This window comes from Sarcophilus harrisii, chromosome 3 (assembly GCF_902635505.1).
Source record: "Sarcophilus harrisii chromosome 3, mSarHar1.11, whole genome shotgun sequence".
Lineage (NCBI taxonomy): Eukaryota > Metazoa > Chordata > Mammalia > Dasyuromorphia > Dasyuridae > Sarcophilus > Sarcophilus harrisii.
Window position 1 is genome coordinate 275349190 of NC_045428.1, and position 15071 is coordinate 275364260.

Sequence of the window (15071 nt, forward strand, 5' to 3'; positions counted from 1 at the left end):
CTCCTTCAGGTTCATTCTGAGCTATCTTATTAGCCTACTGAATATTCTTACTCTCCCTCAAGTGTATGCTCTCTTCAGCGGGATTCAAAGTCATTTTTGGAAAGGGCAGGTATCAGATACCTAGCTGTCAATCAACTCTATTGGCTTCCTAAAATTTTTAAGAATGACTACAAATCCATATTTGACATTTAAAGTTCTTCATAATCTGATTTTCTACCATCATATATCTCAACAAACACAGAGACTGATAAGAGACATAGAACCCTTTCCTGGTCAGAGTTACATTACACTGAGATAAAATATTGAAAGAGATAAAAGTCCTTGGAGGACATGTTCAACCTATTGTTTTAAATTTTAGCAGAGTATCTTTTTAAGTTACTTGACCAAGATCTTTTAGGTAATAAGCATAACTGCTGAATCCATCCTTAACTTCAGGTATTAGGACAGCATTTGATTCTTAATAGAACTTAGGTAGCCTGCAGCTTTATTTTTCCATTTCAGAAAAAAATGTTGCCTCATTCAGGCTTTTACTCTTGTGTAAAAAAAAATTAACAGTCTTCACCTAGAAAATCGCCATTTTGTGTTTTTTCTCCATTAATATGAACAAAGAAGTTGTGTTTTACTATATGCTTTTGGTATAATTGAGAAATTTAGAAGTTGCATTTGTGCTCTCAAAGAAAAGAACATGTTTATAGTGCTACCAGTTAATGAACATGTCTTATATGCCTTATTGATACTTTGCTAAATATTGCATAAGAACATATAACATAAATGTAAATAAAAAAGACAAATAGGAAGAAGAGAGGTATTGACCTAATGCACTTAAGTTTGCTAATCATAAGCAGAAACCGACACTAGTCTTAACCATACAATAACTCTGGCATCCACAGTGCTATGGTGTTAGTGATGTTAGCCATGATGTTAGGATCCTGCTCTAATATTGCATTAAGATGTCTCATCTGTATGCTGCCTCATTTCTTCTATATTTATACTGATTTTTCCTTGACTATTTTTTTCTTTTAAATAAATCAACTATTTCTAGTTCAATGTACTTTAGAATATAAACAATGCATTTCAACTAAAATCTTAGTGTTTACATGATAGTGAAAATGGGAATTTATGTTTTAGAATCTAAGATGATGTTCATCTAAAAGAAATGCATTTGCATGTTTGTCTTTAAATGGTTATATATGTTAGTGTTATATATGTGTGTGTTCATGTTCTATCTATGTATGTATATATAATATATGGATGCATGTGTTTATAAATTGCATATATATCCATTAAATGTAGTGCCATATTCCCATTATGTTTATGTCTAGAAATTCAAAGCTCTTATCATTGTATGAAAGTGTTGGACCTATTAGCAGAACAAGGTTTTTCTTTCATTCTTGTACCTTTAAAAAAATGGACATTTTGGGTTATCTGCAATATCTACTTTTTTGGAATTCTACAAATCCCTTTTATTCTGTCATCTACCTGCCATTTCAAATAAAGGGTAAAGGAAAGAACAAAGATCTTGTATAAGTTTTGAAAGTGAAAATTAGTTTTCCAGTCATATGGTCTCCACCTTCCAAAGTCAAGGGTGATTCCTTCTCGAGAGAACTTCTCAAAGTAATAAAGAACAATTAAGGAAAAATTCCTTTCCCATATACCACTGCATATTTGTCTTTTTAAAACTTGGAGTTATATTTCAATGATTTTACTTCCTATGTAAGGGAAGCTGGTGATAGCAACATTTAGAAAATATGAAAGAGTAGTTCTGTTCTCCATAATCGGAGGCTGATGAGTTTATTAACCTTTTTCATATTTGTAGATTTCATGACATATACAGTCATTGAATAAACATTGAGAATGCAGCCAACCACTTTAGTGAAACAGATTCTTGCTAATTTTCAGCCTAATCTAGAGAAGTTTCTCCCAATATCATATCTGGAGTAATTTCCCTTGGAAAAAAATAATCATAGAGATTTTGCTACTCTCAAATGGATATTTTTAAAATTATATTTTACTACATATTTTCATTATTTAGTGGTAAAGGTTTATGAGTGGGAGGCCATTTATTCCCAATCCAAAAGAGCCCATCTCAGATGGTGAATCCAAAATTGCTTCTACACATACTGTATCCATGCCAGTATCCAGTGACTAATACTCTGAGCATCAGAGTTTCTATATTCATCCTTTTTTGTATCAGGCATAATAACCAAAGAAATTCTGAATATATATGTTGTTACAATGAGTTGTACTAATAAAAAATTCTAGATGAGGAAGTAACTTCTATGAAAAGAATTTGAGTATAGTCTTATGATGAATATATGTGCACACATGCTGTCTCTCAGGGATGATGTGCTCCAGCCATGGCATGCATGGTCAAAGCAGAAATCCAACCTGTGCTTCTTGACTCAGGAGTACCTTTTCTACTCTCTGGGAGAATTAAGTTGAATCATTTAATTTTTATAGACTTCAGTTTTCTCATGAGTACAAAGAGTGTCAGACTGCATATCTTTCTTTCAGACCTTCCTTCTTGCTCCAGCATATTAATCCCATTCGGTGTCAAAAATAAAGATTTACTCATTGACAGTGGTGGGATCTAATAGCAGAAAAAAATGTCCTTTTTATTGGATTTGGATTTCAATGTTTTTCTTTCTATTCCAGGAATGTCAATGATAGAAATCTCACCTTCAAAGATGGAAGATATTATGATCAATCAGAATGATGAACCTGGTGAGTTGGATTAAATTATTTCTGCTTTTGAAGATTTAACACGATGTTTTAAAGGAGATTTATATGAACTAAGTTTTTCATTATGAGAGTCTACATAGAAAATAGAGGGTGTTAGAGAAGTTAGGCTCCTTCTTTATTCATTTTTGATTCTTCAGCATGTCCAATTTTGTATATATATTTATTGATAATGATTATGGGTTACCTAGTGAAGACAATAACAGTTTTATTTTTCAAACCCTTTACATTCTGGAAATTCTGTTTGATTGACTTCCTATTTATGATCATTGATAAGCAATGCTTTTCTGTTGATATGGTCGTGTTTTAGGTAAAAAAAAAAAAAAAGCACCGCATCAATGTAAGTAACCCCAAGTTTGTAATATTCCTCCATTCCTTTATCCAATTAACAGCTTAAAAAATATTATCTTAGAGAATCCCCTGACATTTTAAGAGTTCTAAATGTTTTGATATGATTCACATTTAAACTCTTGATCATTATAGATGAAACTATTACCATCTATGTAAAAGATGAAAAGAAGCAGACAAAAGGAGGAAGGGACAAAACTATTATGCAGGAAAGTATTCATGATCAACAGGCATGGTGAGCTTTTTATGTTAGTTGAACTTTGAATATGATTGTTTAAATAAGTATACAAATTTCTCAAGAAAATTCCATCTCAAAGAAAATATTACTTGCACATAAATAAATCATGCTGGAGGAAAATTCTTATATATAGCCATATCAAAGAGCATTTAAAACGGGAGACTCAGTGCTGTAAAGGTAGAAATGGCATTTAAGTTCCATCATGATCCATTTTTTTAAGTTGTCTGACAAAATGTGTTTACATGGTGATCAGTTATAAGTCTTTAGATACTGTCAGTGAAAACAGAGATTATGTCTTTTTATTTTTGCAAGAATGTTATTTCCAAAAATCTTTTGAGTTTAAAGAGAATGAACAATAGCGAAATTAGAGTTCACTGATTAGACTGACTGGGTTTTCCCCACGAAAGGCTTGGATTGAATTAGATTCCTGGAATTATGCTGCTTGTACAAAATGAACATGGAAATGTTTTACATGATTATTGCACATGTATAAACTATATTGGATTTAACATGCAGTTTTTTATGGGGGGAAAGAATATTAATTTAGAATATAGTCTCCTGAAAGAGCATTCACTTTTAGAACAAATGGAGTAGAAATGACACATCTTTATTTAAAGGGTATTGCTATGTCAAACCACCAAGCATGTGCTTTGGAAAACCTGTATCTTTTAGAATTCCAAGATATTGAAAAAAATTAACAAATTCCAGGATATAATGACACATAATTTGTTCATTTGTTTAAAGGATACTAAACTCTTGGTGACACCATTTGTTTTGTTTTGTTTTGTTTTTGTTGTTAGTAGTTTGCCATTGTCTTTTTCTGCTCACTGTAATAGAGTTAAATGTCTTGCCCTGGCTCACACAGCTATTAAGTATCACACAGTACTAAGGTGCTATAGTTGACCTCAGTTCTTTCTGATTCCAGGCCTAGAACTTTATGCCCAGGACCACCTAGCTAGTCTCACATAAGCAGACAGCTTCAACAAAACTATGCTCAAAATATACTAAATAGATGTTCATGCTTAAGAAAGACATCTGAACTCTTTGAAAGAAAATAAGGTTTTAAAAAAATTTTATTATAGCTTTTTATTTACAATATATATGAATGGGTAATTTTTCAGCATTGACCCTTGCAAAAACTTCTGTTCCAACTTTTCCCCTCTTTCCCCCACCCCATCCTCTAGATGGCAGGTTGACCAATACATGTTAAATATGTTAAAGTATATGTTAAATACAATATATGTATACATATTTACACAGTTATTTTGCTGCACAAGAAAAATCGGACTTAGAAATAAGGTAAAAATAACCTGAGAAGGAAATCAAAATGCAAGTGGACAAAAACAGAGGGAGTGGAAATGCTATGTACTGGTTCACACTCATTTCCCAGAGTTCTTTTGCTGGGTGAAGCTGGTTCTCTTCATTATTGAACAAATGGAACTGATCTGGTTCATCTCATTGCTGAAGAGGGCCAGGTCCATCAGAGTTGATCATCATATAATCTTGTTCTGTAGAGTGTTCTCTTGGTTCTATTCACTTCATTTAGCATCAGTTCATGTAAGTCTCTCTAGGCCTTTGTGAAATCATCCTGCTGGTCATTTCTTAAAGAACAATAATATTCCATAACATTCATATACCATAGGCATTCTCCAATTGATGGCCATCAAAAATATTTTTAAATTTATTTCAGATAAAAAAAAACTTATGCATGAGAACTTTAGTTTCCCTTTTTCATATGAGAGACAATTCATTTTATTTTTTAAAGAAAAAAATGTTTAGTTTTTTTTAATAATGGCATTTTATTTTTCCAAATGTATGCAAAGATAATGGTCAACATTCACTTTTGCCAAACACTGTGTTCCAATTTTTTCTCCTTCCCTTCTTCCCCTCCCTAGACAGCAAGGAATCCAACATAGGTTAAAATGTGCAATTCTTCTCAACATATTTCCATATTTGTCATGCTGAACAATAAAAATCAGATCAAAATGGGGGGAAAATCACTAGAAAGAAAAAAAAAAAACAAGCAAACAAAAGACCAAGGTGAAAATACTATACTTTGATCCACATTTCATTTTCCATAGTTCTCTCTCTGGATATAGTTGGCATTTTCCATCACAATTCGATTGAAATTGTCTTGAGTTACCTCATTGTTGAAAAGAACCAAGTCCATCACAATTGATCATTATATCGTCATCTTGTTACTATATGCAATGTTCTCTTGGTTCTAACTCACTTAGAATCAGTTCTTATAAAAAACAATTTATGTTAGACAATTCACTTGGACTCAAGCAATTGTTTCTGGATTGTTGTTCCTCTAGTCCCATTATTCCTTTCTTTGATGATTTAAGCACAGGATGATCTTTTAATGAGAACTATGTTGCCTAGTCCCATAATTCAAAATATATCTTTGAAATGCTTTGAAACTTGAGGTTCTTTCTTGCCACACGTGAAGAAAAAAATGTCATTTGGCCATACATGAATGAAAGATCATGTTGCAGGGATGCACTATCAAGTAGAAATATGGTTCTACAGTAGCAGATTCCTCAAAAAATTAGGTTTGGCTTGCATGGAGGCAAGTGGAATGAAGAGTGTCTAGGTTGTGTCCTGTCAAAACAAAACAAAACAGAAATGGTTTGGATTGGCAAGTGAGCTTGCATTGATATGAAGATATCTTGTGGTCTTCCACCTAAAATGTAATGACCAATGTCAAGCAGCATTAATGTGTGGTAAAGGCAGGAATCTACCAGGCACTTCTTGACTCAGAATGGGCAACAATTTTAATCCCTGAGTGACTTTGAATCATTTAATTTTTATGGGCTTTAGTTTTCTGATGAATACAATGGGGCTAATAGTATGAATGGCTATTTTTTTTCTGCACTTTCCTCTAGCTTCTTCCTGTTCCATGTCAAAAATTTCAAAGTTTTCCTGACTCTTGACAGTGTGAGACCTGATAGTTAGAAATAACCTTTCTTCTCAGTTCTTATGCTTTGTTTTAAGGTAAGCTTTCTCTACCTTGATGATTTCTTTGCTATTCTAAAATTTCTAGTTAGATTTTTCAATAATCACATGTATTAAGATAAAGGATAAGTATAGAGGGAAATTGAATATATTACTTAGGTTCATATATTTAAAATATTTAGTTAATGATATAGACTGTCTTTCCCATAATCTAGATTACTTTGCAAAGGACTTTTATGAAGTGATAGAAAAGATGCTGTTAGAAATAACATTATGGGGGCAGGTAGGTGGTGCAGTGGATAGAGCACTAGCCCTGAAGTCAGGAGGTACCCAAGTTCAAATCTGGTCTCAGATAATTAACACTTCCTAGTTGTGTGACCTTGGGCAAGTCACTTAACTCCAACTGCCTCAGCAAAAAAGGAAAAAAAAAGAAATTTATCCAAGAAATAACATCCAAAAATTTAACAATTGGGTTTATATTGAAATATTTTCCTTTCTACTTCAGGGAAAACACCAATGAAAATATTCCCACAAACATGGAAAGAGATGAGATCTACCACATGCACAAGCCCAGTGAGTTGATTAAAATTATGTTCATATTTGTAATTTCAGAATGCAATAGTCATTGGAGCAATGTGGTAATTCAAGCATATATCAGTAAAATTCTTATAAATGTCAGTAAAATCTTGAGAAAGTTTGAAAGTTGGCAGAATGTGAAGAAGCATTCCCACAAATGAATAATATTTAATTCCAGCGAGTTTCCAATTTATGCATATTTAACAAGAACCCTCCACTTACTGGAACCATTCAAAGATTACTTTAGTTCTATTGCAATAGTCAATTCCAGCTGCTGACATGAAACTTGTTGCTACACAATGTTTCATCCATACTGGTGGTAAAAATTTCCAATATCAGTGTTTTTGATTCTATGGTTCAATTTCTGTAACAAATAATTTAAGTGATATCCAACAATTCATTGTTGTATAATCATAGTCTCCAAAAGACAAAAGTCCTAGAGCATTTTAAAGTGGTTTATTTAGTCCTATTTGATTCTTTATGACACCATTTGAGTTTTGTTTTTATCTTTTCAAAAATACTGAAGTGGTTTGCCATTGCTAATTCCAACTCAATTTACAGATGAGAAAACCAAGACAGACAAGGTTAAGTGACTTTCCCAGAGTCACAGAGACAGGTAGTGTCTGAGGCCAGATGTATATTCATATCTTCTTGACTCTAAGTTTGGGACTACCCAGATGCTCTAAATGGAAAATCCTTGAGAACTAACTCTGTGATCCTTGTTCAACTTCAATTCTTTAGCATGCCTGATTTAAGTAGATGGCTAATTTCATATCAGCTATAGGGATGACAATGAAAGTTTTAACACTTTTAACCCATTAATACTTTTGAAATTATTTCCATTTGTCACAATTTATAGGCAATCTTTCTCAATAATGTTTTCTTTGGGTGAAAAAAAGTCACATTGCATGAGTATAAGAGACTTGAGGTATGGAAATTACTTCACTAATTCATACAATCATCAGCTCTTTAAAAAAAAAAAAAACACACTTAAAACTATTGCCTTATGCCTGATACTTCCGAGTATTCCAGATGGCTTGGTATTTCATATTGGAATACTTTTCGTTGCAGATGAGCCTGAGGCATGTGGTACTGTGGAGATGAATGATAAAGTAAATCAATCAAACTCTGAACAAATTGAGAGGATGATTTCTGAGGAAGGTGGAGGTGATCAGCAGGCCTGGTGAGTTCTACTTCAGCTTATATTTTTGGAACATTTAACTTTGAATACAGTCATTTTTAACAAGTACAGAAATGTCTCAAGGAAAAAAACAAGTGAAAAAAAACACCTGAAATAATTCTAAAGAAAAACTCAAAAGGTCAAAATGAATTTAGCATTTAAAATTGAAGGGATACTACTGTTAGGTGGCAATGATACAAAACTTCCATGGCAATCCACTTGACATGGTCTGAAATATTGGACATCTATTTACATTTTGATAAATTATAAGGCCTCAGCGCTATTATCATTCAATGAAATTCATTGTTCTGGGCAGGATTATTTTCAAAATTCTTTGAATTCAAAGAGAATAACCATGCTGCTGATTGGGCAAATTGGGTCTTACCATAGAAGGCTTAGGAGATGGTTGTGGTTTGAATTAAGCTCCTGAATTAGCAATTGAATAAAAAAAGACACTTAACAGCTATGATATATCTCTTAATGACTGGGTATTCTTAGGAAATTCCTAGGTAGCCACTGTTTAGGAAAGGATATCTTAACAAGTGAGAATATATTGATAAAGCTTTACATAATCCAGGCTATAGGGACTCATATAAGAAGTCAAACTCAATAAAAATGAGATCAAACAGCACTACCATCCATATTTAAGAAATATGTTTGAATTCCTTCAAAAACTAAAAGCAAATTTGCTCAAATATTCACAAAACTGAGAAAAATGGATTATTTTTCCAAGTAAACTCTGTATTGGAAGAACTTCAGTTTTCTATTTCTAAATGGGTGAGGGTACTTATTTCAGGTGAGTTCACTCAAACTCCAGGAAACATTTTTAGATCATCCTTTTACTAGTCATCTTAACTCCTTCCTTGTCTCAAGGAGGCTTGAGATTTAAGTACAAAGTACTATTCTAGATTATATAAAAGTGTATCCATTCCAACCGAGGTAGTTCCGCACAGTATAATGACAATTGGTTTTTATGAATCAGGTCAATATCATTTGGCCATGATGGAATAATGTTACTCCAGTTATATAATCTGTGGGAATAGAATATGATCCAATCTATCTGATGCCCCCAAATAAAAAGAATTAGGTAGTATGAAAATACCAAGACAGCTGCCTGTCTGGGAAAAAAAAGATGAGACACAGAGTTTGAATTGATAATCAAACTTCACAAAAGAGAAAATATATTCTACCACTGAAGATTGAGTGTCTATCCTCAAATTCATTTTTTAAAAGAGAATCAAATCATATTGAGGTCAAATGATTCATTCAGTGTTTAAGAAAGGAAATAGACATGGAAGAGACAGCACTGCACCATGTATGTCCAAAATCATTAGACCACCTTCTAAAAGTCACTCTCAGTGACTTTTTGAGTGAATCTCTTAATGTCTATGGGCCCTGGAGTTAACTCCTGGGTATAATGGGATTGCCTGTCCACAACTCTTTCTGACCTTTCTCCTCTAGAATATTATTTTTTTAGTTCTAGGTCTCAAAAGCCAAAGCTTTAAGCTTCATGTGACATCAGAGCAGAAATAAGCCCTTTCCTTAGTTCCCAAGCTTCATTTTATAAAAGCCTTCTAACTCCCATGCTCCCTTCTTTGGATTTCTAAAAATCAGAATTCCACTGGTCAATATCCATATAGTCAGAATGAATGTTTCAAAGGTAAAATATGTGACTAGACTACAGAAATAAGTTAAGTAGATATTATAAGAACAGAAACTTAAAACAGATTTTTGGAGTCATATAGACTGACTCTCACAGAATTAACAGACTTCTTTGAGTAGAACTTTGCTGCTGTGCTAGAGGATATTGAAGATCCTGCTTACAAATAATATTTTTATTTTATTATTCATTTTAAAAATTGGATTTGGGGGCAGCTAGGTGGTGCAGTGGTTAAGAGTACCAGCTCTGAAGCCAGAGGAAAAGACATGAGTTCAAAATTGGTTTCAGAAACTTAACACTTCCTAACTGTGACCCTGGGCAAGTCACTTGACCCCAATTGCCTCAGGGGGAAAAATTGGATTTGCATTAAAGTGTTTTATTTTTCTATTCCAGCAATGCTAATACTGGCAACAAAAGCATAGGGAAACACCAAATAAGTAAGGATAGTTATCCAGGTAAGTTTATTAAAATTATATTCTCATTAGCATATTTCATGGCATATGTAGTCATTAAAACCATATTGAGATTTAACCATGGCATAGTGAATGTCTTAAATTTTGCAAAAGTTTTGAAGGTTTGGGGAAATTTGGGGAAGTTTGCTCATGAACAGGAACAAATCACAAGTCCTCAACTAATGATCATTCTCCACATCCAAAGGGCTTCCCTTAGAGCAATATATCTCATTCTCTGAAAAGAGTCCATCTCTGAAGTGGGATTTGTGTCTATGCAATCATTTATTCAAATCACTGGTCAAGTGGAGGAGCACTGAATTTCTATTATCAACCATTCCATGAATCCTTAAGTTCTGCTACAATGCTAATGTTTTAAATAGATATTAGCAGACTTGCCAGGAAAAATAGGAACTGTAACAGGAAAAGAAATGGAAGGAGGTTGAGAACAAAGGTTTATGTCCTCCTTCATATTTAATTCTTTCTCATGCCATCTCAAGATGCTTTTAACCCACATTGCTTCTGGGTTTCCAGCTAATGACAAAAAAGTTTTAGATTTCAAACCATTTTTGCTTAAGAAATTCAAAAGCAAGCTTTTTAAGATGGTGGTGTTTTTGGTTTTGGTTTAAGAACATTGAACCAAAAGTAAGGAACTTCCAATAGATGAACATTAGCTCATTAATTCATCCAATCCAAAATTGTTTAGAAAGTTATTTTCTTAGGAAATACCCTGAGTTGTCTTAAGTGCTCTGAATGATTTGGCTATTCATATTTGAATTAATCATTGTAGATGAAAACGATGAAGAATCAAAATTTGGAGTGAACAAGAAGGAAGGAGCTGGTGATAATTATGGATGGTGAGCTTTTAATTTGGTCCAGATCATCACTAAATTTAACTTTGAATACTGGCATTTTAGTAAGAATTTAAATGTCTCTTGCAAAAACAATGTATTTTAAAGTGTTCCTTGTAAATAAAAATCACTCAAAAATAAGGCAATGTGTAACTAGCATTTAAAAAGAAATGAACAAAGTTATAAAGTTGGCAGCAAGAAAAAATTTCCATGGCAACCCAATTTCCAATGCTTTTTACAATGGGAATTTGGGTCATTCAATTGCAAAGTTTTAGCCATTGCCAGTTCCTCCATGGCATCTTATTGTTCTGGGATAGTATTATTTCCATAATACTTTCAATTTAGAGAGAAAGTTTAATAGCCATATTACAGGGTGCACTATTTCAGCAATAGGAAATTGGCAAAAAAAAAAAAAAAAAAAGGTTCAAAAGATGATTGGGGTTGAATTATATGCTTGAACCAGCATCCAATCCGTGAACAAACTGATCAAAGATGATATATCTTTACCTATTGGATATTCTGAGCACTACAGAGCATCTGCATTACAAAGGGATTCATTATACAATTCCAAGATATTGAGAAAGATTAATACAATTCTAGATATAAAGACTCAAGTAGAAAACCTCAACACAAATGTGATCAAACTCTTATTTTTATTCTACATCCATATTTAAGAAACACAGATGAATTTGTTTAGAGAAAATTGAAGTTCTCTAAGAAACACAATTTCTCATGTAAGCTCTTTGCTTATTGAAATACCAGGTTTTCTGTTTTTACACAACTGACTTAATTGATGTTAGATGAAATATTTGGCCCCTCTTCTAGTCCTCTTAGTTCCTTGCACACCTTTAAGGTGCCCATGACTATGGCTCAAAATGTGTTTAAATTATTTTTAATTTGAGGTGGTTTCCTCCAATAAAATGACCATTTTCTGAGAGGGGAGAATTCAATGTCATTTGGCCACACCCCAATAACTAGGTTGCAGTAGTCTTTTGGAGTAAACGATTTTAACTGACAAATTAACCAAAAGAGAATGTCCTGGCCAGAACAGAAACAGTAGGCATGACTAGTCAGTCACAAGATAGTCTCATGTCAGAAAAAAATGAGAGAAATATGGATTGTGGTGGGAAATTAATTGGTATTGAGAATGAATACCTCTCAGAAGAAGAAATAGTTTTTACCAATTCAAGTTCATTGTCTTCCCTCCAATATATAGGGCCAGATGCTAAGTACTCAGAGTGATAAAGTGGTAAATTTACAAGAAGATATTGTAGAGGAACTCATGTAATTCCTTAATCGAGGGGCATTGTTTCTACTCTCTAGAAGAATCTGTATGAATCACTTAAATTTTAGGGGGTTGAGTTTTTCAAAAGTCTGACGGTGCTGTCAGACTTGCTTAGTAGCCATATATTTTGTCCTTCCTTCATCCTCTAGCCTATTATATCATTCTGTCTCAAAATCCAACTCTCAGGCTTCTAAAACCACACTCATGGCCTTATGAGATCTGATAGTTAAAGTAGCCCTTTTCATTGTTACTCATGATTCATCTTATAGTAAGCCATACTTCCAATGTCTTTTTCTCCCTTGCTTAATTTTTTGGATTTCTAAACATCTTGACTCAAGGTGGTCCATATTCACACATTGATTTAACTTTTCACCAATAAGATGCAACTAGGAATGGAAATTAATATAGAATCAAAGTTTTCAAACAATTTTTGGAGGGATATCGACTGATTCCTCTAAAATTCAGTGGATTCCTTTGAAAAGACCCTTCTTGAAGTGAAAAAATAATTATAAAAATAATTTTCTTTACTCATAAGAATGTGGCCTATTTATAATTTTAAAAATTGCAATTATATTAAGATGTATTACCTTTATATTCTAGTGATGCCAATGATGGTAATATGCAAGTAACTATGGAAAAGAGTGAGATCACCTACAATAATGACTCAAGTGAGTTTAAAATTTTTTTTATAATTTTAAGCTTTGTAATATATAGTCATTCAATCAATTTTTAGGATTTAATTAAAATTCAATATAATACACACAAACAATTTTGAAGTTAACAGATTGTTAGAAATTGTCAAAACTCCCCATGTCTAAACGAATCATTTCTAATTATAATTAGCTTCCAACTTATGAACAATTATCAAAGAGATATCTATTCCTTGAAACATCTGAAGTCTAGTCTACTCCTATATCATCAGAGTCCATTCTCATGGCTAAAGTGAGACCCGTTGCTGGAAAATTGTTCAACTAAACAATGGCTAAAACTACCATTTGTTTGTAGTTCTTTTTTTCAGGCTTCTGTTTCTACAAGGAATAACTGCTAAAAGTATTCTTAAATATTTATGTTCCAATTTACAATTGATTGAAAAAACTTGATATGTTAATCACAAAATTCTATGAATTATAACAGTTATACCAGGAAAATAAGAATCACTTCAGGCCAAGTCTGTTTACCAATTCATATTGGATTCTTTACTATGACTAATATGTAGCAGCCCTTTTATAATTCAAAAAAATTTGATTAACTTCCTTTTCTTACAAAATAATTACTTTTAAATTAAAAAAAAATCAGAATGCTTTTTCTCTCTTTTCCCCTATGCTTTTAGATTTCAACCCTTTTATATTTGACAATAGAACTCTAGCTGACTTTTTAATATTTGTTTTAATTTAAAAAAAAATTTGAGTTCAGAAATCTCTTTTCTTTAGTCCTCCCACCCACTGAGAAAGCTTAGCATAATGATAATAATTATATATGTGAAATCATGCAAAACATTTCAACATTAGCAATGTTGCAATAGAAAATGAAAAAAAGTGAAAAAGTATGACTGTGTCCTCAGTTCATCAATATTCTCTATGGAGATTGATGCTTTTTTTTTTTCTTGGATCATTTTCTTGATTAATGTAGACAAGTCTTTCACAGTCCCTGTTTATAATGTTCTCCTGGTGTTCTGCTCACTTAAGTTTCTCCAGGTTTTTCTGAAATTATTCTGTTCATTATTTCTTATAACACAATAGTATTCCTTCAGAATGATACACCATAATTTATTTAACCATTCTCCAACTGATGAGCATTCTCCTAATTTTTACCCCTTAGCCATCCAAAAAGATTTATTTTAAATATTTTTGTACATCGATGTAGTTTTTCCTCTTAGGAATTTTTGGGATGTAGAAATAGAATTGGTGGATTTAAAAGCATGCCATTTTACAGAAAATAGTTTAAAATGTTTCACCAGAATGATCGTACCAGATCACAATTCTACCATAGTTAATTGGTGTCTCCATTTTCCCACACCCTTTTCAGTATTTCCCATTTTCCTTTTCTGTGTGTCCTTGTCTATGGTGACATTTTTTGCCATATGTACTTACCCAGATAATGCCTTTATTTCTGAGTTCCTTTTTTTTTTTCTTTTCCTTAGTCTGAGGATCATGATTGCTATACCCCTATCTATTTTTTACTTCAGCTAAAACATAATACATCCTACTCAAGGCCTTTATTTTAATTCTGTCTGGTTCAAGTTAGTTTTCTTGGAGACAATATATTGTTGGATTCTGGTTCCTAATCTATTGTTTCATCATTTACATTTATGGGTGTGCTCATCTCATTCATAGTCATTGTGATTCTTGTATATTGCCCATTTTTCTTGTTTTTCCTTCTTTCCTTTTAACCTGCACACTCCTTAAAATGAAGTTTCCCTTCTAAGCACTGCATCCCTTGATCTGCCCTCCCATTTATTAAGCCCCCTCCTCTCATATTTTCTTCCCACCCTGCTTTTCAATTGAGAAAGATAGGTTTCCATATCTAATAGTCTTTGTGTGTGTGAGCACATATGTATACACACATAATGTACATATATATGTGTATTGATATGTGGGTATATATGTAGCTAATCACTTTTTAACCAATTCCGTTTAATAAGATTTGGTTTAACCAATTCTGAGAACAGTGAAATTTGAGCACTGTTGTTCATTCTCACATAGTAGTTTTCTTTCTTCTATAACATTTAGTGAAATAGTTTTCTTCATTCTTTCTCTTGCTTCTCCCTTCTCCCAATGTATGCCTCTT

General features: G+C 32.7%; 1 protein-coding gene across 1 annotated transcript in view; it reads left to right on the plus strand.

The window, feature by feature from the left end:
• LOC100933903 overlaps positions 1-15071 on the plus strand; it is a 41933-nt gene that overhangs the window by 12411 nt on the left and 14451 nt on the right. The window contains exons 2-8 of the mRNA XM_031959540.1: positions 2656-2724; positions 3223-3322; positions 6789-6856; positions 7931-8042; positions 10093-10154; positions 10939-11005; positions 12885-12952. Of these exons, the coding sequence (XP_031815400.1) occupies positions 2658-2724; positions 3223-3322; positions 6789-6856; positions 7931-8042; positions 10093-10154; positions 10939-11005; positions 12885-12952 (544 nt within the window). The 5' untranslated portion in view covers positions 2656-2657. The remainder of the gene's footprint in view (positions 1-2655; positions 2725-3222; positions 3323-6788; positions 6857-7930; positions 8043-10092; positions 10155-10938; positions 11006-12884; positions 12953-15071) is intronic.